The following is a 26,018-nucleotide window of genomic DNA, read 5'->3' as shown; positions in this document are numbered from 1 at the left end:
AAAGAAACTATCCAGTGACGAGGAGGCCTGGCAAGCAGCTAACTTCCTGTGCATTGTGATAGCTCACGAGGAACAGGGCCTGATAAGAGATAAGACACCTAGGAACAGTACGGGGAAAGATAAGCGGGATGTTTATAAAGGCTCTCTCTCTCTCTCATGAGAGATAAAGTATCTCAAAAAGTGGAGCAATAACCTGATATGGGTCCTACTGAGACAAAACACCACTGTTGTTGTTAGATTTCTGAGGAAACAACACAGAAGCAGCATGTAGTGGTGCGGAGATATACAACACACAGGCCATTGTTGTAACAGCAGTGTTGTCGGAGGCTTCTCAAAAGAGAAGATGAGTGATTGTGACATGCAGTGAGTTATGTGAATCACCAGCTTCACAAGCGACAGATATCAAAGATAAAATCAGTAGCACACCTCTGCAAGAAACCAACACGTCCCCGCTTCAGTGGAAACACCCTGGCGGGCCTATGATGAAAATATTTTCAAGACTACACAATTATTTCACTCTTCCCATCGTCCGAATCAAAACTCCCCAATGACAAACTTCCATTTGAGCAAACAGTGCTTGCGAACTTAATAGAAGCGGAGCTTTACAGGAAAACCTCTGTGAGCGTGATGCATATTCTCTGCTGATTTGGTGCTTATGAGTGTTTTCCTTCACAAAGCTGTATCAGCCAAATCAATTTCATAGAGCTGAGAGAGATATGATTCCACCACTAGTTGTCTACTGACGGACACCGAACCTTTGTCAAATACAATTCAATGATATTGTGGCCAGGAGGAGGTAGAAGGTCCTCGAGAGCCCCTGTCCTGCATGTTTTAGCTGTCTCCCAGTTGTAACACACTTGATTGCAATGAGGGGCTCGTTGTTGGGCTTTTTCACATCCTTGGTGATGACATCATCATTAGATTCAGGTATGGTGAAGCAGGGAGAGACTAAAACATGCCGGACAGGGGCTCTCGAGGACCGGAATTGGAGACTGGTTTGTATAGATACATAAGGTCTGCAAGTTGGGGTAGTGGCATGTTCCACAATATCTTAAGAATATCCTTAGTTTTAGGGTGAAACTAAGACTAAGAGTTTGCATGGTCTTTGTATTGTTTATTAGCCCCCAAAAAACTTATATTTGAGGGGAAATTATGGTGTTAAAATTGGTGATAAATAGGAATATTTGTGTGAATGTGCTTGTGTGTGTCTGTGTTTGAATTGTCACGGACTGGCAATGTGACCTGGATGTACGCCGCCTCCATTTAAATATATATATATATATATATGCAGTTTATGAAATGCAAGGCAGTTTATGAAGGGGTCACAGTGACTTTAATGAAGGCATTGGTATATTTATGAACATTTTTGGGTGGATATTTGTGTTGCAGTGTCAACGTCACCCTTCAGTACAGAATGAAACTGAAAAAAATACAAAAGTCGCGGAAAGAAAGACCCCTGCGTTTGGTGAACAAAGATATGACAGTGATATGATTGCCATTTGTGTCTTTTGTTCACATGCTGAAAAGCAAAATAACAGTCTTGAATGAAAAAAATAAAACTTAAGATGATGCAAACACGAGAAACTATGTTTTTTTTGACATTATAAATATTTTTCTGTTTTAGTGCTTGCATCAGTGTGTGCTGAGTGCCCGGCATTAGGAAGTGAAAAGTCTGTTCTTAGAATCAAGATTGACAGTTGATAAAAAGAGATGACTATGCAATTTTACACCTATCACGGCACATTTATATGGGAAGGTAATTAAAAATTGAACAAAAGAGCTTCTCGGTTCAGATGCAGGGGTGGGAGTGAAACAGAGTGACAGGGGATTGTGGTGGGAAGTGGTGGAAACTCGTGTCGGAAGTGAGAACGTGAGAGCAAAAGTGAGCAACAGTTCACCAATCATTTATTCAGCAGCGACTATAATTAGGACTCATTAAAAATAACCGAGATGAAACGGTAAACTGATCTCCTCACCACACTTGTGGGAAAATTTCAGATGATTAAAATCCTGCAGGAGAATACATTGACCAACTCAGTCTCATGCCAACAGATTGAAACCTTGGAGAGACACACACACACACACACACACACACACACACACACACACACACACACACACACACACACACACACACACACACACACACACACACACACACACACACACACACACACACACACACACACACACACACACAGAGCTCGTTAGTGTCTGATTGGCAGAGAAACATCCGAAGAGGTAATTGGCACATTTCTTGTCATTAACTCGAGGAAATTGCCACATGTCAGCTGTCATAAAGAGAAGCCTGTCTGGTCTGAGACAGCAAAGTGACAGAGAGAAAGACAGAGAGATGGAAACTTCGACCTGGAGAGCCTGAGAAGGAAGCAGACAAGGAGAGAGAGAGAGAGAGAGAGAGAGAGAGAGAGAGAGAGAGAGAGAGAGAGAGAGAGAGAGAGAGAGAGAGAGAGAGAGGGCGTAGAGAAGACAGATTAGAGAGTAGGTGCACATACCAGAGGGAAGTCACCAGTGTGCCAATATGTACAATACTACATCGGTAAGAGGCGAGGATGGACAAGAAAGTATAAAGATGAGGGAATAGAGGAAAAATGTTACAATTAGGGGATTTGTCTTGAAGAGGTCAATATTCAGAACGAATGGTAAAAGAAACCCCTCAAGTAAGAGGAGGAAAGAGAAGCACATGTCACAGATAAAACTGAGTGGTATTAAAAAAAATGAAGACCAAAGAACATAAATCATATCAGAGGAAAGGGAGCAGTGGTTTAGAATCAGTGACATTTACTGTGATGTATCTGAGACACACATGTTGCTTTAGCTGATATATATGTGTGTGTGTGTGTGTGTGTGTGTGTGTGTGTGTGTGTGTGTGTGTGTGTGTGTGTGTGTGTGTGTGTGTGTGTGTGTGTGTGTGTGTGTGTGTGTGTGTGTGTGTGTGTGTGTGTGTGTGTGTGTACAGCACTGGAATACAGGGACCTAAGGCCTGTCGATCACATAGACTTAATATGGATACAGTTCAATGTGGATACAGTTCAATGTGACGGTCATCTGTCGTTTCAATTCTTATCCTAATAGATAGTGATTGATCTGAATGAGATTTTATTTAATGAATAACAAATGTATATTTTTACCCAATTTGTAAGGGAAAAAATGCATGGGTGGTTCAATCAGTTTCTACAGAATTCAATGCATTTCAAAATGGTCCAAATTAAATTCAAGAGAAAATACAACCTGACCATGAAAACAAACAAAAACATTCTGGACCTAATACAAAAAGTAGGCATGTGTATACTTCACTGGTATCATTCCATAAAAACTGAAGCTGCATGATAATGTGTGGCATTACAAGTCTCATAAAACCGCGAATCTTCCTTACTGTGACACAAATCCTGCTTAAAGAGACTGTCTTAGTGTGAGCCTTTTACAACCAGAATCAATAAAACCAATTGTAAAATGGCAGTTTGAGTGAAATATTTAAGTATGATAGATGATGGAGTGAAATACTTCCTATCGTTTCAAAGGACTATATTGGTTGTGTCTTCATTTATACCTAATGGTGTCACCAAAAGTCATCACCACAAAATTAACATTGTTCTTGGAATGAACATTTTTTTGTCAGGGTGAAAGTGTTTGGTTTCACTTTTCAGCACATTTTCAAACACGAGAACACCAACACCCTGTGCTTGTACTCAGGGTGAGCAGAAAATATCAGTAAACAACATGCACAATATTCACAATTAGCGATGACTTTCCGAGCCCCAGAAGCTCCACTGTGTTCATGCTGATGTTTATCAGAGCAGTGAAGAAGAAATGGAGCAAAAAATAAGCCACACCAAAAACTAATTGAAAGAAGCGACCGGCTTCTTGAACGCTGTTAAGAGAATACGCTCCACGGGTCACTGACTGATGACCCCATTCTATGTATTATAAGTATTAATTGCAGCTACATGTCTAATATCCAGGGGCAACTTGAGAGGAAACCAGAGGAGGATGTTTCCTTTGGGGGAGAGGGCGTAACGATTTTTACAAGTAGTCATTACAACCAAGGAATATGAAGAGTTTAAAAACTGAAATCTGTTTGATCAGAGCACAGATTTGTACAATTGAATGATGAAGACTAAATATAATCTCCATGGTGAAAAACCCCGAGTGTAACAAGTACAATAGTTGAAGGCCTCTTTATTTACAATTTTCTAGGTAAAGCTTACAACTGGCATGCAACCCATAATGCTTTGCACAGTGTATGGACGAGTGTGAAAAAAAAGTGGACAAGAGCTTATTTTGCATTACTTGTTTAAAATGTATTCTATGATGAGAGCCATACAGCAGTTAGAGAATTTTCCCAGTTCGAGCGAAGGTTGAAGGACATTTATGACTTTTCTCCAGGTACACAAATTTCTTCCCATAGTGCAAAAAATGTGTATGAGGCAAATTTGTCAGTTTAAAATGCTTGTTGAAGTGAATGTGTGTGATTGTCTGTCTTTCTGTGTTTGTCCTGTGATGGACTGGCAACGTGTCCAGGATATATCCCGCCCACACCCACAGTATTTTTCTTTTTTACCCCCTTTGCCACATGAAATAAATCATACAATGCTGCACCCCATGAACATATACTTTCCACAAAAGAAAAGTAGCACCCACATTTAGTTGACATTTTGTTCTCTGTGAGGTTCAATTGTTTCCTTGACTGTTTCAAATGACCCACAATTGTGTTCATTGTCCTTTAAAAACCCCGGCTCCTAAATTAGAACACAGTTTTCTCTGTCCTTCCACTGTCACTTTTTCTCCCACTGGCAAACAAGGTTAGCTGCAGACCTGGCTGCGGCAGCGACGTAGGAGGAACCACTGAGTGTTTTTTTTTTTTTTTTCCCTGTGCCCTGCCAGGGTGTGCCAGCACAACACTAATTAGCCCAATATACAGAAAACACTGTATACAATCCACTCAGTTGTTAAGAACCAATGCAAGGCAAAACCATTCATTACTCATCGCTGTTGTGTCAGAAATAGAGTGTACAGCAGAGTGTGGGGGTGGAAAGGGGTGTGAAATGAAAGAACGGGGAGGAAGAAAAAAATGTTCCACAGCAACGTGCGAGACTCCTCTACAGAGAAGTCATTATGAGCTCTCCTGCTTCTCCGCATGAAGCCTAACTATCTACCCAATGTAATTTATTCATTTCCCCTTTTTTTCACAGTATATATCCGCTCCAGGCTTGAATGACACACCTGGAGAATGAGCCACAAAAGGTTACAAACTGATTATTCAATCATTCACTACCAGACAACAAGCCATATGCTCTGCATCTGCCTGCATGACAAGTATGGAAATGTGAGCTGTATAAATATTAACAAGCCGAAATGCACAAAGGTGCGATATCTTGAGATGTGATGAGAAAAATGTTTGCGTGTGTGTGTATGTCTGTGTGTGTGTGTGTGTGTGTGTGTGTGTGTGTGTGTGTGTGTGTGTATGCCTATATCGCTCCTGTGTGTTTGCGAGGGTTTATGCGGGGGAGCTGGAACGGGACGGGTTAGAGAGGAGGAGGGAGGTGAGGTTAGGTAACAGAGGTGGAGCTGGAGTGGGTACTGCTGGAGGTGTCCACACGGAAGACGGATCGCTGAGACGCGAGCCAGGAGTAATGACCTCCTCCAGTTCAGCTCTGCCTTCAGCTCTCCACAGTCTACCGAGGGAGAATCGACATTTCTTAAGCTGGCTTCAAGGATGAGCCAACACAAATTTCTCCGTCCTCTTTGGCACAGTTCATTTACCTCATAAAATATGATCTTACATCCATTCACCACTGACAGTATGCGATATCAGCCTGGGGGGAAAGTGATGTCTTTACCAGTCTGTTTTTGTATGTTTGTTTGGGTAAGTCTTCAATATAGAATTACTTTAAATTCAGTGAATAAATCATCCCTGTTCAAATAAATACTTTGGTCGTGATTATATGATTATGTGATTATGGGATTTCTGCCATTGTGCTGTACATTTTGTTTTGAACGCAATTTTTTTTTCTTTTTTTCTTTTTATGCATTCACGTGTGGGTGGACGCACAGCAAGTTGGCTGCGAAGAGGGATGGCACACACATGCTATTCTATTTGAAATATTGGAGGAAAAAAATATATCACAAACCTTTACTCCGGCTCCAGCATTGCAAGTTAGAGAAGTGTTTGATACACTCTGTGCTCACAGTCTTGGTCTCCCTGAGTCTCCCCTGGCCTTTAGAAAAGCTTAGATGATAACTCAACCAGCGGAGAGGGGTTTTAGTGCTGTGATAGAGGTCAGAACGCACTCTCTCTACTCTCAGAAGCGGGGATAAACTGAAACAGATTCAAAAGCTCACTGCAAACAGCTCAGAAATGATTTTAGGTGATAAAGAAATAGTTCATCCCAAAATGAAAAATGCCTCAATTTGTTATGTATTTCCCATTTCAAACACATATGCCAGAGTACAGTAAGTTATGTGATTCCCATTTTCCTTGAGAAATTAGATTTTTAACATCTCCACTAAATTAATAAGTCACATCTGTCAGAAAAATGCTGCATGAAGTGGGAAAATAAAACATCTAGGTTATAAAGTGTATAAGCTGCATTTATATTTTATGGTTGAATATAACTACACCAATGATGAGCTTCGATTAGCAGCTGTTTGAGAAACACGTCTGTGTATTTACTCCTCTTGCACTGTGCTTTTGGTCAACCATTATTAGCCTTCTCTTTTCCTTATGGTGACAGGGCTCTCCACTTTTCCGTCGTTCAACATGATTGTCAGACACTGTTTATGCTGCCTTGTTTCTCTGTTCTCAAGAGTTTTTACTCTAAAATAAAGCTTTTACGGAAAGAGAAATTTAGCATATCAGTCAAATACAATTGTAATGGAGGTTTGTTGGTGGTACTTTGGCAGCATTCTGTGCTCATACTTTCTGAATCTCTTCTTCTGCCCTTATTTTTTTTTTAAAGTTTTATTTAGAACATTGGGGTATGACATCCAGATATAGACAAAAACAGTGATCGCCAACATCCTTATACACATTTAAATTAAGATACTTTCATACAGTAAGAGAGAAAAAGGATAATGTATAGAAAAAGGATACTGTATCTACTGCCCTTATGTTTAATCAAAGTTCAGAATTGTTGTAATCAACTATCATCTTCTATTTTTGTCGAATTCAGATTTATTTGCTCAGCACTCCAACGAATCCCTCCATTGCAAACCAAGCAAACAGAAAGCTGAACGATACAGTTTCCAGCAGATCGTTCTTGTGTAAACAGCATCTAATGCCCGCAAAACCTTCATTTTAATAATCCTCTATGTGCTTAATGTCACTTATGGTGTTAATCTCATTTGATCACAAGCAAAACACACAGAAATTGAAAGCACATATTTCATTGGTGTGAGCATGCAATTTTGCACGTTACACAGGATCTCAGTAAATCCGGCCTTCAGTGTCCCTTTGGGTGTTTTTTTTCCGATATCAGTTGCCATATAAAGTAACATTTAGCTCTTTTATATTACTCACAGGAGTTCTGGCAAACTTTATGTGCAAAAAATCCACTTCTGCATGACTTTACCATGTGAACTAAACCCACTGGCTTTACCAATAGGGAAGGCATTGACTTACCAAGCTCACAAATGTGAGGCTATTAGAGTAAATCACAGGCTTTACATGGGGAATCTAATGACTGACAGTTGAGTGGTTGAAGGACAATTTTTGGTCGGTTGCCAGAGGGATATGGTTTGGCCTCTTGACACCTTTTTTCCCTCGGGTAACCATAATGAAAATGCACTTCCTGTTTGACTGGGCACTGAAGTGTTGTTACTTCTATCATTCCTGTCACCCTTCATAACTCCACTCGGCACCACTTTGACTGGAGAGAAGCACTGTGCTATTTTTTGACAAGGTGACCTGACGCGCTGACGCTTACTTCATAAATTCAAATCGCTTGTTAAGTGCAAGTGGGCCCAAAATCAACACCAATCACTGACATTTGCACGACGTAATGTGTGAAGAAAGTAGATGATGGATCTCTATGAGAAGCCAGTCAAGGCATTTGATAATTTTTTCCCCCCATCCCATAATGTTCTATTACATGCGTCGTTATCGGTGCACTTAGTGTGAGAACTAAATCTGAGGTTGATACCAAAATCAGCTCTCCCAAGAATGGCTCAAAGATTTTTATGCAAAAATCTAAAATATGGCTTTGCGTTCTGCTCTAAATTCTGCCGGCTTCTCTTCCACACCTCTCTGGATGAGGAGGTGTGAAGTAAAGATCTTTGTGTTTCTTGGCTTTCTTCTCAGTAAAGCCAATGGACTTAATCATGGCAGCAGGGCCTCTTCCCTGCCGAGCATCAATGACTCGTTACCCGTGATAACACGGCAGGACCCCGGCTGACTGAGGAGATGCCTGAATTAAAATCCTGCTTCCATGGAAACAAGCTCAGCGGCTCACGGTGCTGCATCACCTCTGAACTCTTGCTTTTTGTCTCAGGGCCGTGACAAGCGCTCTGAAATGGAGATGGAGGGCATTGCAGAAGAAAAGAAACAATAAAGCTGCATTCTTTTTCCTGACCATTTTATGAGTCTGCCACATATTCTTGAGTATGAGAAGAGGCTTGCGTGGAGGGCTTTTTAGATGCTGATGAAACGCTTCATGGAGGTACTTAAAGGGACGAGTTTGCACTGAGCTGATGGAAAGACCCCATCTTTACATTTATGACTATAACCGTGGGCAGCACTCAGCCAGTGGACCACAAAACAGCGAAAGAGTGCACAGAGAGATTTCTTTGCTCCCTCTTTCTTGATCCCAGAATAACCCCCTATTGTTACATTTTCCTTCTGCCCTTGATTAAGTATATATCAAATATTCATGGCTATGGAAACGTGTAACAATCGCTTTTAGAGGAGCCTGTTGAGTATCTAATTTATTCAGACCATACAAGACATCCAGATGACTGAATCCTTTTGCTATTTCAGAAACCTCACTCGCTGCATTTCAGTTCTCTGAGGCCAAAGTTCCACTGGTAATGGTCACGAGGCGAGCCAAAATAAACTCCTGCAGCTTGTTTTCTTAGTGTGTGTGTTCCGCAGCCGAGTCACTGCACCTCAGAAAATTTATGTATCAACTCTCAATAACTGGTCACTAATGAAGGCGAGGGTACGTCCGCTTGAACTTCAAATATCGAAACCTCAAAGTCTGATGGGAACTCTTTCACGTGTTTTTCTGTAAAAAAAATAAAAGAAATAAAAATAAAAAAAATCTTGCTGCATCATCACAGAAACAATCCAGACTATTAAGCATAATGTTTAGTTTGCAGGGCAACGGCCCCCGCAGAAAGTCGGCAGAAACCTCAAAACCACTTAAATGGAAGCCCAGGATGTCATTATGACGGTAAACCATCATGGCATCTTATAATGTAAATCATCTGAAAAGTGGGAAGACAAAGAAGCAACACAAGAGTGATACTGGCTCACATCAAACAGCACAATGCCACTTTGTAATCTGAGATCAAAACCAATTACTATTGACTTCCTTTGATTCTGCACAATGTGGGCTTCTTGTGCAAATGTGCACATGAGAGATGTGCTTTTGCTACTCAGTCTTCAACAGCTGAATTATTTTGGCTTTATAGCAGCTTTTTAAAGAGTTTCTTCATGACAGCTGATGTGAAAACCTAATGAAACCTTGAAGTCACATAAGCTCAATGCTCACGTTCATTCTGCTTTTATAACTTAGAAAGTCATACAAACAAAAGGAGCAATATTGTAGTGGTTGAATAGTAACAATAGAAGTTGGTAATCGCTTCTTGTACTTTGCAATGTGCAAACACTTGTATCACTGTGATGACCTTGTTGTACCAGATGAAAAGACACTTTTTCTTAATATAATGTATTTATACTAACTCTGAAGAAAACAAGCGTCCCACCTGTTTACTCGTTTGTGAACATTGTTCAACAAGCTGATCAGCCTCATTGTTCCACAGGGGTGTTAATCTAATTTTACTTCAGGTGCCACAAACAGAAAAATTCACTGGAGAGTGAGCCGGACCAGCAAAGTAATTGCATGAACACTTTTTTAAAAACAACTTATTCAAATGCTGCTTCTGTTTTGGAGTGAATATCAAGTTCTTTCAAAATATAAACTTCTAAAGATAAATGTTTACAAGACTCATTTAGGACACATTATTAAGTTATGTTTGCTTAAAGGGAGGAAATGCCGGGCAAAAAAATTCAGAACAGCCATTATTTCTATTTAACATTTTCGGTTGATTTCCTGTGTTGATACATTGGCCCTGTATTTGAAATCCCTGTTATTCAAGCAAATTAAATGAATAAAAAGCCTTTATGCATTCTGCTGACATGTTAGCAGCATGTGTTCATGTGGGCTATTGCACACAAGCATGCAAATGTTATTGCTGGTACGACTGAACACGCTTGCGAGGGTGCAGTCGTGTGACAATGCCGCCAGCACGTATGTGTCCTACTTCTCCCCCGTAAGAAAAAAGAAAAAGAAAAAAAAAAAATCTTTGCCACATAGCACAATGTCCATCACTTAAAGTCCACATGATTAAACACAAGTGCTGTAAGAGTATGGTTTTTTTATGGCTCAGCCACAGTCTACCAGCCTCTGGCTCACTGGGCAAAGGCCTGTAAAGGAACCACAGAGTGAACTGACAGCCCACTGGAGGTCTGACAACAACCCACTGAATCCAGCCCTGACAACCCGTAACAGCTCCTCTCCTCCTGCCTTCAGCCTCTCTCAAACTCTCTGTATTTTTGCATCTTGGATGGGTGAAATATGACAGATCTTTCCTGCAGAGCGACTGGTACATATTTCCGCAGATACACATGTAACCACAGACTTAGGCCATCTGCTTTTTCCAAGGTTTTTTTTTTTCTTTTTTCAACTGAGCTTGTGTGAGAAAAGACAAAGAAGCTGCATTTGGTTTGTGCTTTTTCCTGCTGAGGTTGCATTTGGGTTTCAAAAAAAAAAGGGAAAAATATCTGGTGAATGGATGCCATTGCTTTTATTAGCAGGCATGAGGTAAGCGTCAGTGATTAAATAAGCTGTTAGTATGGATTTGAGCACATACAATGGTTAAAAAAAATGAAAACAAAACCTTTTTTTTATATAATTGACAAATGAAGTGATATTTAAAGAAATTAATCTTGCGGTTTGTTGAGTACAAGATTGATTTGGAGTTGGATAGCTTCTTTAATGAAACTTGTGCCAATATTTTTAACAAAAACAAAAAATCTCATTAACTGTTAACCACACATCTGGATTGTGAAAGCATTGGCTTATCTCACAAAGCATGAATGTGCCGTGATTGGACATCCGCTAAATCTTTAATCGCTGTACTGAGCCTATCCAGGATTGACACAGACTGCAGAATCACCGATACCGTACGGCTGTTATAGAAACACTATCAGAATGAAGCCCGGATTGTATGAGGAGATTCTGCAGAGTGCCGGTCCAAAACTTTCCTCCATTTAGCCTGTCAGCACTTTCAGGAGGGATAAATGCTGTGCAGTTCCGCTCACTTAACTCAGCTTTTCCAGGTCAATCACAAGTCTTTACAGAGTTCAGTCCCAACACCCTCCCCTCAAAAAAAGCAAAACACAACCCTTCTTCAACACATCAAACCACACTTTCATCCTCTATTTATGATCCAGCAATCTCGACTGAGCCTTTTCAAATGAAGCTCCAATACTGTGGCAGGAAGGCGACAGAGTAGTTGTAGAAGCTAAGCAACACAACTGTTTTCACTCTTGTTTTCTTTCCCTCCAGGAGATGATTGCACATTTCTTTCTTTGAAATTCTAGAGATGAACAGGAACTACTCCAAAAAACATTTAAATAGTTCAGGTTGTGGTGAAAAATTGTGTTTTTGGTGCACTGTGCCATGCCAAATTTATCAAGTATTTTCTTTGTTACAACTTTTAAAACAGAAATGTAGAAAACTGAAGTAAATTCCACTCAACACATACTTTTCAACTATGTGAAGCAGACAATAAAAGAGAAAATGCCAAACCTGTGCAAAAGCGGATGAAGCACACACTTGCAGGTTCTCCTTGAGGCCAATAGCAAGCACAGTCAAATATATAGATCCACACTGACTTCCATATATGTGATGTTTAAGTACAAGTAGGGTTTTTATCACTTCCAAAACTATTTTGGTGGGCGTTCATTTTTGTGCAGTGGTGTTGGACCATTTATATATAGAAAACAGTTTTAACAACAGTGTGTGGTGGCTCAGTGAAATGCCTGTATGGCATTTCAATCTGCTTACCTCAGCAGCAGGAATGCCTTCAGGTGGGCGACATTGAAGCAACACTTCCTGTTCCAGTGACACTTCTTTTCCGAGAGGTTCCTGGTCAAATGTCTTTCTCAAGTCTGTAGGAAACAGACAAAACACGGTAACACATTAATGCATGCAGTCTTGATATGTTACTGATGCTTTAAGGTGAACTGAGGCTTGTTTAAGGTGAAATTCTGCTCATAATCCATACAAGTTTTGGGTGTTCTAATCACAGAAATAAAAAATAGCTTTTGCTCCTCTGCTGAAGTAAGAAATCAAGAAATTGTCAAACTAATTCTAAAGCCAAAAAAACATTTCATTAATTGTCATCAGTTTTCTGAATAAATACTATATAAAAAAGTACCTGTTAATGGGTTATCTTAAACTCTGAAAAATGTCTACAATGAGATTAAAGGAGAAATGTGAAGAGATACAATGATTTGCCCTCTTATGAAAATGACACATTTATTCAGGTTGAGAGGCCTGATGGAGTGAGCCTGGGAAGGGATCAGGAAGCCGACAGGTTAGAATTACTGAAGGTGTCATGCTACACTGGAACCTGACGCCCGTTACACATACATCATACTGCACACTCAGACGAGAGTGATGGACATCGCACACAATAAACAAGAAGAGGAGGTGGAAAAAATGAAAGGAGAGGAGAAATGAATGGAGAACGCTACTTGGGAACTTTGGAGCCAGTGAAGCGTCAAATTCACAATCAATCCTCCAAACCCGAGTGATCGCATTTCAAGAGCCTTTGTAAAATAAATGCACACTCTTTAGTCCATTTACAGACATGGTGAAGAAAGGGTAATGACGAATGCCATAAATCCCATTTTATTACATAGTTGTTAAACATATATCTAAATTAACTAATGTTTCCATGATGATGATGATTATGATAATGATGATGATGATGATGATGATGATGATGATGATGATGATGATGATGATGATGACGACTGAAATTCATACAGGGTTAGTTATTTTTGACCGCCAATGTTGCGTTATAGCAAGAATGGCCTTGGTTTGAATCCAGTCCAGACTTTGTTTGTCGAGTTCTTCAGATACTTCAGTCACCCCACCCCCAACATACATAAACATGAATTGGCTCGCCATCGGTGACTTAAAATTGCCTGTAGATGTGAATATGACTGTGCCTGCATCTCTATTTTTTTCCTGTTTGTCCTGTGATGGACTGTCCAGAATGTACTCTGCTTTCACCCATAGTCCATTGGGATCTGCATGGATAGTCTTTTAGCGCATTGCATGCCTCTTCACAAAGGCATGAATAACTGAAAAAAGTAGCAAACCAAAAAGTTTATATTAAAGGTTAAAAAACAAATATCAGCTTCTTTTTGTGAAAACAAACCCAGAGAAGACCCTCATTTAGTGTCTCAACCTGTGTAAAGGATAAGGCTATTCTTCTTAAGAATAACAGTAATGGACTAGTATTGACATTTTGTCGAGGAATAAAGAAGAGATTTATTATGTCAGATAGCTCTACAATAGTATATTGATCTTGAATCTGAGTTTGAGATGGGAGTATAAGAAAAGGACCATCAGATGAGCAGTGACACAGATTGTACATCAGAATTTGTACTTCAGACTTTAAGGCAAACTCAATATAAATCCTCCAAGACCCGAAAGACTCTTGGGTGTGCTGTGTACCAGGATATTGTTTCTTTATATATCAAAGTAAAGAAATGTTCTTCACAGTCTGTGGAAATTCTGTATGGGTGTAATAGCATGAGCACAGCATTTGACCAGTGATTTAAATGCTTAAAACCAATCAAAATTGATTTTGAGATTAATCTTTTGCTTTTCCCCCATGATAATTATTATATTAGGAAACATGATATGGAAATACAGACATTTTGCAGTATTAATGTTCAAATGTTTAAATTCCTCTGCATCCTCAAAAGGTGAAACTCAATCATCTTCCTATGACAAAATGTATGATCATGCTAGATCCGGAGGCATTACTGAATACCTGAAGCCTTATTTTTTATCTTTTCCAAATGAAAAAAAATTAACTTTAAAATAACAAATTCAATAAGAGCCATTGTCCTTTTTCAACCTGAGAGTATGCATGTCTTCAGGGGAATATGCTATAATTCCACAAATTTTAGTGCATTATAAAATCTGAAAGGCTGAGTGTTGAATTGAAAGCAATTTCTGTAAGAGTCTGGTATGAAATTAAAGGAACGAATGACTGCAGGGGCATATTCTTCAACTGAGGTTTATAGCAGTTGATCCCAAGTGTTTGGTTTTGCTGAGACAAAGAAAGAAAGAAAGAAAGAAAGAAAGAAAGAAAGAGAGAGAGAGAGAGAGAGAGAGAGAGAGAGAGAGAGAGAGAGAGTGAGAGGGAAAGAAATGAAAGGATAAAAAAGAAAAAGACAAAGACAGAAAGATGGAGAGGACAGAAAAAAATGACAGGGGAGAAGGAATTGAAAAGTGTGAAAATAATAAATAAGGTGAATGAGACAAAAAATAAAAATCCTGAAAAGACAAAACAAGAAGCAGAAGGAAAGTAAATATCCAGCATGAAGTTGCTGTTGTTTAAAAACTGTCCACGTACTTCTCCTGTTGATATCATATGGTATCACAGAATGACAATGCAACGACAGATCCTTGTTCAAATTTCCTCTAAAAGATAAAAGAGTATGCAGTCACACTGTGACAGGTGGGGAGGCTTTTCATACACACACATTCTCTTACTCTCTGATACAGTTTTTGATTTACTGCATATGTGCTGCAGTCAAATTCAATAAACGTAATTTGATTTTTCCATTGGTTTAGATTCCCAGTGTGCAGTATCTCAGAATATATTTCAGCAAGCTGAAAAGAACCACAAAGCCTCGCAGCCACTTGTTAGAAATAATACCCAATGTGTTTCACGATGTAACAAAGAGTTTATCAAGGAAAAAGTACCAGCGAAAAAAAACTAACGAGTTCATATCTATGAGAATTTATTTAAAGTGTTTCGGCTAATGGACTCAGTGGTTTTGTAGTCTAAGCACTGGGTAAGTCATATGTCAGGGTCGGTTCTGGGTTGGTTCCTTGATACTTTACAACAATGGAGGAAAGAAGTGTTGCATTGTATGTACATTCAGATTTAAGTTGTTTGGCTGTCGGCTAAAATTAAATGGGAGATTGTCTATTCCTTCATGTCAAAAACCCACAGGCATCTTTTCTCATTTCTATCTTAAATGTCAACCCACAGCTGAGCTGCACAACAACCACCAGGAAAGGACATTATCGTACAGACCATAAAATCCCCTTAATAGACTGAATCCCACTATTAGTATTACAACAAAGGCTAATGTTTGTGAGTTTATATAAAATATTAATGTTTTCATTACTCATACTTCTCGGAGTGCGTCTTCTACAGCTTTTTAAATTAAAACGTAACATCCAGTGTTCACATTATTATTTCACCTTCATTTGCCAACCTTTGGCATTATTCTGGTTGACAACGGTAAAAGCATGCAATGATTATTTTACACTTCATATTGTTTGGATGCGGGTTTAAAATACGCCTCCTGACCGGAGCGTCTCCTTTCTCCAGTTCTGGCAGTCCTGAGCGGTGCTGCGGTGAGCTGAAGGGTGTGGGACCAGCTGAGTAGACATTCCTGTGGGAGTCACACCGTTCTCTGCCCGAAGCACTCACACTTCCAACCTCACAAGCCCGCAGAAAAGACACACATGTGACAACCATTACCTTGAGTGTACGTGCTGGGATGCTTATTATGTGAAATTACGCCGACCTCACCCTCCTCGCTTCATAAATAATTAACTACTGGTGCAAACTCAGATTAGGAATGACAATGAACAGTAAGAGTTTTAACTTTTGGTAAAGTTACCAGTGATACAATGAAAGGTTTGCGCACATTGTAAAACCACAAGGCCACTGTCAATTTATAGCTCTCGCTGTGGCGATTACCTTCTACCAGATCTTAAAGACAATTCTATTTAATTAATGTATTTATTTGATGGTGTGAACACATGTTTATAACCTCTTTTTTAATTAATCAGTGCTCCCCTCCAAAGAAAAAGAGGACAATTACAACAGCTTTGTGGAGGTTACATGAAGGAAAGGCAGTCAAATTGATTTTACACATTGTCCCTTGCTCCACAGCAGGCTTTTACAATACTTTCAGCCACAGCAGATTCTTTATTTATTTATTTATTTATTTATTTGCAAGTCTGAAAGCTCCTTCTTCAACACGGCAACCTCTTAACTCGTCAGAGCTGGCTGTGACTCATCGGCTGATTAAACTGTATATGTTTAGATGATGGGAGAGGGGAGGAAAACAACCCCAGCTTCCATTAGCCTAACGGGATCGAGTCTGGCTCTGACAAGAAGCTTGCCTAGAGAGAAAGCCCAGTAGAGGAGCTAATCCATTCAGCAGAAGCTAATGGGAGGGGAAGAGGGGTCCATTGTGATTTGAGGGATAGGTTAGTGCTGGCAGGCTGCTCATCACGGGTGATTATAGGAGGTGGAGCAGCGGGAGTGGGCTCGGTGGGAGACGGAGAGGCATAGTTCTGATTCACGAGGCTAGTAGAATAGAAACAGTAATAAGACGAGCTGCTGGTGTTTGAAATGAAGGGTATACACTGAATTCAGGGAAAGAAAAAAATTGTGCCGCAAATCGAGGTTAGAAAAAGTCAGAAGGGGGCTTGATACGGGTGATCTAAAGATATAAAGATGCAAGAAGAAATTAAGGTGAATAACTGAGGGATAAATATATTATTACGAAGGTCTCTTTGAACAAAGTAGGTCAAGTGAAAACAGTAGATATTGAGTATGAACTGCACCATCTGCCACAGAAAAGAGAGCATCACAACATGAGTGGCATTTAATAAAAGCCCTTTCCAGCAGTAAAAACAATGCGTTTGACAAAGTGTAGTATACACATAGCAAGTGGGTGTTCCAAATTTCCCCATGTGCCACAAGTCAAAACGTAAACAGTGAAGTTTAGGCAGGACTTGTCAGTCACAGCAATAAATGAGCTGACAGGAGTTGGAAGTGAAACAATCTTGCTACTATAAAAACGTCCCTCCAGGTAGAATTTTGACAAACAACACGTGAGCTATTGTATTATGTAACAGGTGTTATTCTGTGAAAATGCTGCCTTGATGTCACACATTAGAACTTAAACAATTCCGCTTTCCGCATCATGTCTTTGGGGGTTTCATTACTTTTCAGATTTTCACAGGCACACTCTTTGGGGAACAGTTAAAAATGAGACCAAACTTTAGAGCCAGCACAGAGTGTTTCTCATTACTTGGAAACAATTGTGTTGTGTTGTTCAGTAGAAGGACAAACATAGGCGGAGAACAAATGAGGACTACGCAGGAAAAAAAAAAAAAGGAACGTTGGCATAAACATGCACCATAGGCTCTCAACTGTGTATACACTGCTGCAGCTCTCTTCCTTCCTCTGTGGCTCTTATGTAGGTTTATACTGTACACAACCAGGCCATTTCAGATTCTACAGCCTTTTTCCCCAACTCAAGTTCAAAGAGACACTTGAGTCCCATGTTAGTAAAACCTCTTTTTTTTCACTTCCACTATCTCCAGAATCTGCGACGATACACAAGTCTGTCTGTGAGATGCATTTTCTTGGCAGCCACAAGGTTTTGTTTGGAGAAGGATACAGAGATGAGAGAGATGATAACGACTGAATGATGGTCCACGGAGAGGAGGATGAAAGAAAAGGAGAATACTCACAGGCGATTCGAACATGGGCTTTGCGGCTCTTGGTGGTCCCAGCGGAGCTCCAGGCCACACACTGACACCAAAAGTCCTCCGGCCCAAACAGCTCCTCCACCTGCTGCCGAGTGATCTCGATGCTCGCCTCTCTCACCACCAGGCCTGCGAGGAAAGACGGGTTACAGAAAGAGCTGTTTAGAAAAAAGTGAAGTCCAAAGACTTGCATCAGTTCCACCTTCAAATAACAGGCAGATTGAGAAGAAGCGCAAATGAGGGAAGCTGAGAAAGATTAGTGGACATCACATACACTAACCTCACACAGTGTGTATTTGTGACAGGCTGGCCGGATTGGAAAGCCAGAGCACTGAGCCGTTTGGGTCTGGGCCCTGGGAGGGAGGATTCTATGCGTCATGGCTAACACAATCCTGTTTGCTAACTCCTCTGATTACTGCTCATCTGGGTGCCAGGACCCAAACAAACAAATCATCCCCAAAACAAATGCCTCTACCCACAGCAGCCCCTTTAGAGCAGATTAAACTTATTCTGTTACCACAGAGTGTGCATATATATATATATATTTGTGCATAGAAGCATACGTTTATGTGGGAGAGTATCTACATTGTTTATGCACATATCAGTCTTAAATGGTGTGACAGTGAAGTTATGGATCATGCCTGTGAAATACCTTTACTTTTTCTCTCAATCCACCTAATTTTCTTTTTTGTACTGGAAGAGATATTCCCAAGGAAATTTGGTGAATGAAAGAATATATGAATAAATGAATGGCAAATACTATTATGAGGCAGATTGCATCCACATTCTGCATCACTGTAAGTCGTGTGTGTCTAAACTCAAAGGTGCACCATGGATGATTACATATGTATTGATTTTGTAGTATTTATAAAGTTGCAGGTAGATGCTGTGAGCCTCTGCAGATACCTGAATTTCAAATGGAGTCACACTGGAAACACATATTCAGTAGTGCTGGATTTTTTAAAAGAACATCCCTGCTGTGAATGTCACATGCAGCCTCATCCATAAAGTCCTTCCATATTAGGTGGGGGGAGGTAATAATACGGGGGTTGTGTGGCCCACTGGAAAAACGTCAAGTCGATGTCATTTTCCTGGAACTGTCGTGCTCATGTACCTGGCCAGCAATGATGTGCAACAAGTGGACTATGGACATTCAAATACTGCCAGTTGCAACTCAAAGGCCTTTTGTGTGCCGAGGGAAACATCCAGTGGACCATTACGTTACCAGAGCCCAGACCGTGCCATTACAACCGTGTTGTTTGAATGCCAAAAAACCCATAACCTGTCATCACTTTTACAAACTATCAATTACAGTGCCATGCAGCTGTTGATTTTCTTAGTTTGGGTGATGCATCAAAAGTATAGCTGTTTTCTCCCTGAATGATAAAAACATGGAGCTTGTTACATTTGTAGCAACAAGATAACCAAGTTGGACACACCAGAATATAAATATGTATAAACACAAATTGTTTGTAAAGTGTCTTGAAGTCAACTTTCAACATTTTTTTCATGTTGAGACAAATTGATACCCAGGTTTGTTTTGCCTTATGTACGTGCAACTCATTCACACATGAGACCCAAAAGTTTCCATGAACTATGACTATGTTCTTATGATTATTTCGATAGACATTCTTTGGTGGTAGCAGGCTCTGACCCTCTTTCACAATCAGAACCGTCTTCATTTTTGATATTGATTGTGCTGAAAATGTTCTTCAGAGATTTTGGTCTACACTGACTTGCCAATGTTGTCTACAGATTTGTCAGCTGAACAAGTAACTCTCATCTGCCTCAACCTTCCAGAAGAGCAAATCTGGAGAGAAATCTGCTGACTATGGAGGCTTTTTGACTTCATTGAACTTGTCGTCATGTTCAAAAAGGGCATTTAAGCAATTCTCAATTGATATTAATAGCCCCAAAGTGTTAGACATTTTCAAGAAAATATCCACCACCTCACCAGCAGCAGCAGCTCGAAGGCAGGATTGATCCATGTTTTTAGAGTGGCACCATGGCCTTCTGCTACTGTTGCCCCTCAGCTTCAAGATTCAACATGTTTGGTCAGAGATGGTCTCCTGCATATCATGACTGTACCGGGTGGTTATTTGAGTTTCTGTTGCATTTCTTTAAGCCTGACAATCAACGATGAAGATCGGCGGTTTCTAAAACACTCAGACCAGCCCAACTGGCACAAACTACAACATTCAAAGTCACTCAAATCACCTTCGCATTCCTCCGTGCTCGGTTTGAACTTCAGCAGGTCATCTTGACCATGTCTACATGCCTGAACACACTGAGCTTGTGCCATGTGATTGGCTGATTGCCTCCATGGGTTAAAGAGCATTTGAACAGGTATACCGAATGAATCGGCTGGTGAGTGTTTATCAATATCATGTTACACATTGCTGGGGTTAGTTTTCAAACATGTTTGTTTCATAAAGATTTTGTTGCTTTATGTGGGTGTTTGTTTGGGTTTTTTTTTTTGGCTACATCTTTTTCCCTTCCCTCAGCACACATCATTATCGGCTAATTCCAAAAGAATGGCGAGCCTGGTGTCTCTTGATGAGACACAAATTAAAAGAGCTGAACAGAGTGCATGCTAATTCAAACAGGGGACATTTGTGGAATTAATGATTAATGGCTGTGCTGTCAAAAGGCCAAAACTGTTAGTCTAAATAGAGCTTGTCTAAAAGCAGGTGTAGTGTTATCTACCAGTGCAAACACTGATAGGTAACCACCAAGCAAACTTAGGACAAAGTCATCTTGACCAAACTCAAGCAGTCCTGGTTGTTCTAATGAAGTAGCTTATGGTCAACAATAGCGAGCTTCCAGGTTTTGGGGGCGGAGCAGAAAATACAGCAAAATGAATTCAGTAGGTAGTAGTAGCAAGCACTGACTGTAGCTCAGATTGTTCTCGTCAAATTTCCAGATTATTGTAAATGACAAGGTGCGGCTGTGTTTTCATGATGATGCTGATGTGCAAAGCATCCAAATGAAAATGTTTGAATTTTGAACTTTATATGCAAGTGTGCACAAGTTCACCTCAGAGATGCTGTGTGTTGTCAGTGTGACAACATTATTATTATTATGTAATGCCTTGAAATTGTGTCATACATATTCACTCTGAGCGCCAATGTGTGCTCAATCTGTTATCTATCCTTTGTCTGAAATCCGTTCTATTAATGATTGATTCAGTGCCAACTCAACAAAGAGAGATGACATGATAATTTGGGGCATATTGTTAAATCTTGGTTAATAATCTAGAAGGGGAGTGGCATGTGCTGGATAAAGTATATTTCGAGAGAGTATTGCCAGATATGAGTGGATACACCTTGTGTGACCTGTTATGACTTGATATAGCAGTTCTACCAATGACATAGGCGAACATGTGATGTAAAGTGATAACACTTGATTTTTCATGTATTTATCTTTCTTATGCAGCTTTACCAAAAATATCATCTGAAAACATTTTATATCAGGTAAAAAGAAAAAAAAAGATCATTGCTGCTACTTATGGCTGAAAATGTACTAATAGATGATCCACAATAAAGCCAATCATGTATACATGACTGGAAGTATCTCGGGTGAATATTCATATTTATTCTGCATCTCAAGACAACTATGCATAAAGCAAAGATTCATAATCTTCTCAACGACTCAAGCATGTTTAAATGGCAGCTATCTGAAGTTCTGCTTGACTGGAAGACAATGGAAATGGAGGTTTGAAAAACTAACATGCCTTTTTATTTCAGGTTCACTGGATTCACACAGCCTCCTTGTTCTGGTACACACACACACAGACACACACACACACCAAGCGCAGTGACATCCCACACACCAGCTTAGCCCTCATGTAAAATTTACACTGTGTGAGCCGACAGGCAGGGGAACAGCCGCGCGTCTGTTGTGTCACCATTTGCTTCTGCATGCGTGTGTGCTTCCACATGCATGTGTGAGTTGGGGCGGGTGTTCCTGTGGTTTTCTGAACTGTCTGCCAATGTGTTTCCCTGAGAACGGTGTTTTGCTAGATTGAAAATGTCAAGGATGGATGTGAAGTTGGTGGAAAAAAAAGATCACGCACTGAAAAGCATGGGGGAAATCAATAGGGGAAACAATAAGTAGAGTCTTGTGATTCTCAAAAGGTCTGGAATTTGCAACAGAATCGGTCAGTTTTCTTTTTCTCCTTTCATTGCTGCAGAGAAAAACACATACAAACATTGACGTGTATTATTTGATATTGCCAGATTGTATCGGTAGTGTAAGACAAACTAAAGATGACGGCTGCCAGTTGACTTTAAGAGTCATTCGTGACCTCATTGCTTTTCCTGAACCCGGATTAAATTCACACTTCAAAAACATCAGACGGATCACGGCTAAAGGAGCAGAGCTCTAAACTGAGAACGCTGACCTCATCCAGTGACTTCATGTGTTTGCTCAGCTTCTGGTACGTGGTATAGCATTACAATGATGACAGAAAAACAAAACAGACCCCTCAATTTGCAATCAGGAGGGGAAAAGCAACTGTGAATCACATCAGGGTCCAGTGATGAGGGGCAACTTCACGCCTGCCGATGTGGCTATTAGCCACTGAAATTATTCTATAATACGTCCCATTAATATCTGGCTGAAGTAGAGCGCTTCATTTGAGATGATTCATTATTAATACGGTTATTACCCTGGTCTAGTTCCTCGGTGTTGTCACAGGGTGAGATTATTGATTAGCTCAGTCAGGCAGCAGAAGGAACACTGGTCACTGAAGAAAAGCTGGAGGAAAAAGGAGGCTAAACGCTCTGATTATCTGGCCAGATTTAGATTACTTCTGTTTCATCTTCGAACTAATATCTGAGAAACAGTGACAAGCCGTCACCAGTGTATTACATGAGCAGCACAGGGCTATAATTAATTTGCCACTCATTTACTTGGATCAATGCACTTTGTGCTCACGAGAGTCTTTTACCTGTCATCAACATTGAGAAGTAAATGCTACAGGGGCGAGGTGACATGGGCAGAAAACAATATAAAATCAAATCAGAACTGTGACGGATATGACTCAACTTTAAAACGGTCTTGTTACTGTTCACTATTCACATCTCCGTGCTGAACGACCTTATATTTTTCACATTACAATCCATTGTTGTCAACGGCTGTCGCCATCCAATAAAACACAAGCTTTTAAAAGGAATATCTGGAACGTTGTCATATAAAGTCTGCATCTTGTAACTGTTAGAGTTATTGCACATCACTTGACTATTATAATTTGTCCCGATCCAACGTACAATAAATACAATTCTTAAAATGTGTGTTTTAATAAGATAATAATCATGATGCATGTATGCCCAGAATGACTATTCTTCTAAATAAACTTGAGTAATTAGGTGTATTTTTTCTTTCAAATCAGGTCTTGGTTCACATCAGAGTAGCTTGCAGTTACATACAACCTCTATTATTCAACTTTAACAACAAACTAACATATCCACCTATGCAGTATACTGTAAGTCTATGCACTTGATCCATAAAACGCCTATTTTTGTTCTTTTTTGCTCCTGCCATTTGATTGTGTTAATTGGATACTGTTCAAAGCACAAAGGTAATAATCATCTGCCCCCGACAATGAAATACAATGACAACCACTTATGTACGTGTAAGTCCATTTTATGTACCATATGTATTTTGTTTCAAATTGCCAGCTCCACATGATTCACTGCATGTCACAGGATTAAAATACCTTCAAAAGCACATATATACCTGTAAAACATCTTTTCAACAGGCTTAATGGAGGGTTGCTTCATGCCGTGAAAAACATTTTGCAGTGATTCGAGTCCCATACTGTTGATTGCATTGCAATTACTGATGACGCATGTACTGAACCTTTAACAGTTTGTTGTTTTCGTGATTCAAACATCTTAAATCCTAAAATTGTTGTAGTTTGGTTCATACTGTGCCTTGAAAGAGTATTCACAACATTTTAAGATGTTAATGGTTTATGGTGGTACAACATTGAATCAAAGTAAACTGAATGAAAACTAACTTTCTTTACAAAGACAACAACATTTTTGCAACTGTAAACACATTATTGAGGACAGATTTTGCTCATGTGTCAATTTTTTCCCCTCCTTTAAATGACTGATTTAATTGAACCACAAATGAGGCTCCCGGACTTTTACACTGACAGTTTTGCACAAGTGTTTTCCATTTAGACTTCTAAAGAACTTGCTTCCTTTTTTCCCTTTGATGCAAACATGCAACTTATATTTGACATGCTGTTTTGTTTTACTTTGCAGTCAGTTTTCTTTGTAATGGCAAAGCTATTGTACAACATTTGAGCCTGTCAAGGTAAAACCATATTATTCTACACACGTATGCACACACACACACACACACACACACACACACACACACACACACACACACACACACACACACACACACACACACACACACACACACACACACACACACACACACACACACTTCTACAGTATTTCTATATGTATAGTGCAAACATAAATCACAAAAATAATTATTGTAAACTACAGTAAATAAAAACCTAAATTAAACCTAAATATCCTGGATGGGATCAGATTATATTAAAACTGACATAAAGCACCTGAAGACATTTCTGTATATCTCGAGCCACTCTCCTGCCACAGAATGGTTTTGGAGTCAATCAGCTGTCTTCTTGACCTGATAGAACTACATATAACTTTTTGGACAGTCCTGCATGTGACCTTGAGATTGGGGATGTGGGTTTGAATCCCGGTTGCTGCAGGAATTGTATAAAAGCTAGCCAAGTCTAAAGTGCAAATTAGAACAACTTACTGTGGTTGTTGCTGTAAAATCAGCATAAAAGAATGAACACGTACTGCCTGTGTACATGAATTGAACAGTCTAACTCGTTGATTTATGAATGTGTGAAACAAATAAAGATGCATTAGATGTTGCTAGATTTGCCAGGTGGTACGGTGATCTCAGGTCAAAGTGAGATCATCCAATCCAATCCATCTTTATTCAAAACAAAACTCTTTGAAAGAACCAAGTGGCTGAATACAACCTGAATAACAATGAAAAGACAAATATAAATGGATATAAAAAATACAAGACAAAATATGACTGGTTGGGGGCATTTGTGTGTGAAGCTTACACGTTATCCCTGTGTACGCATGGGTTTTCTCTTTGTACTCTTGTCTTAGGTTAACTGGAAAGAATCTGCCCAGCCCGGATTCAGCTGGGATTGAGCTTAAATTAGAGAAGAAGTTGTAGGAGATGGATGGATGAGTATTGCCAAATACCTAAATGTATATCTGGAATTTAGTGTTTTGTTTTTTGCATGGTCTACAGTACAAATCTCTCTTTCTGTCTTATTTGCAGTCGATCATAGGCTCTTGCCAACAAGACAGCAAGACACAGAGAAAACAAGAGAAAAAGAAAAGGAGGATAGTGTAGATAGAAAGGGGAGGGATCCAATTTCTTCGGGCTACGCTATCAGTGGTATTGACCAGGCTGGCGAGTTTCTTTCGGTGTGCCTTTTCTGTCAATCTGGGGAAATCAGAGAGCAATGGAGTGGGCCGAGAGAGGCTACACATATTCACTGGGCTCTCATGGAGTTGTGAGTGTTTGTGTGGGGAGCAAGAGCATAAATGAATGAATATCTCTGCAGTAAATAGCCTGTGGATATGACTACGTAGAGTGGGTGTGTGTATGATGTGTGGGTTGTTTTTCATGTTGATGCTTTTAGCACAAAACCTCCCGACATAAAGGCGAAGAGGCACGCTATCTTAACCTTTTTCTTTGTCATAATCATAACTATGAAACACATGCTCAGATGAGTGTATTCTTCCTAAAGTACACCGGGTCAAAATGAAAGGATTTCAGGTTGGAATTCAGGTCCTCAGCGCATCTTTTATATCCGTGCTGACTGTAACACTTTTTGCATCTGTGTATCTGCTTTTGTGT

At 39.8% G+C, this 26,018-nt stretch overlaps 1 protein-coding gene across 2 annotated transcripts in view; it reads right to left on the bottom strand.

The window, feature by feature from the left end:
* Positions 1 to 26,018, bottom strand: part of unc5cb (unc-5 netrin receptor Cb) — a 115,324-nt gene that overhangs the window by 26,891 nt on the left and 62,415 nt on the right. For both annotated transcript variants that reach the window (XM_080510673.1, XM_080510674.1), the window contains exons 3-4: positions 18,057 to 18,200; positions 12,309 to 12,412 (exon numbers count right to left, since the gene is read on the bottom strand). In XM_080510673.1, the coding sequence (XP_080366799.1) occupies positions 12,309 to 12,412; positions 18,057 to 18,200 (248 nt within the window). The remainder of the gene's footprint in view (positions 1 to 12,308; positions 12,413 to 18,056; positions 18,201 to 26,018) is intronic.

The sequence above is a fragment of the Blennius ocellaris genome (genome assembly GCF_963422515.1).
Source record: "Blennius ocellaris genome assembly, chromosome: 15".
NCBI lineage: Eukaryota > Metazoa > Chordata > Actinopteri > Blenniiformes > Blenniidae > Blennius > Blennius ocellaris.
The sequence above is the reverse complement of the archived record's forward strand: the minus strand, read 5'-3'. Positions and strand labels throughout refer to the sequence as shown.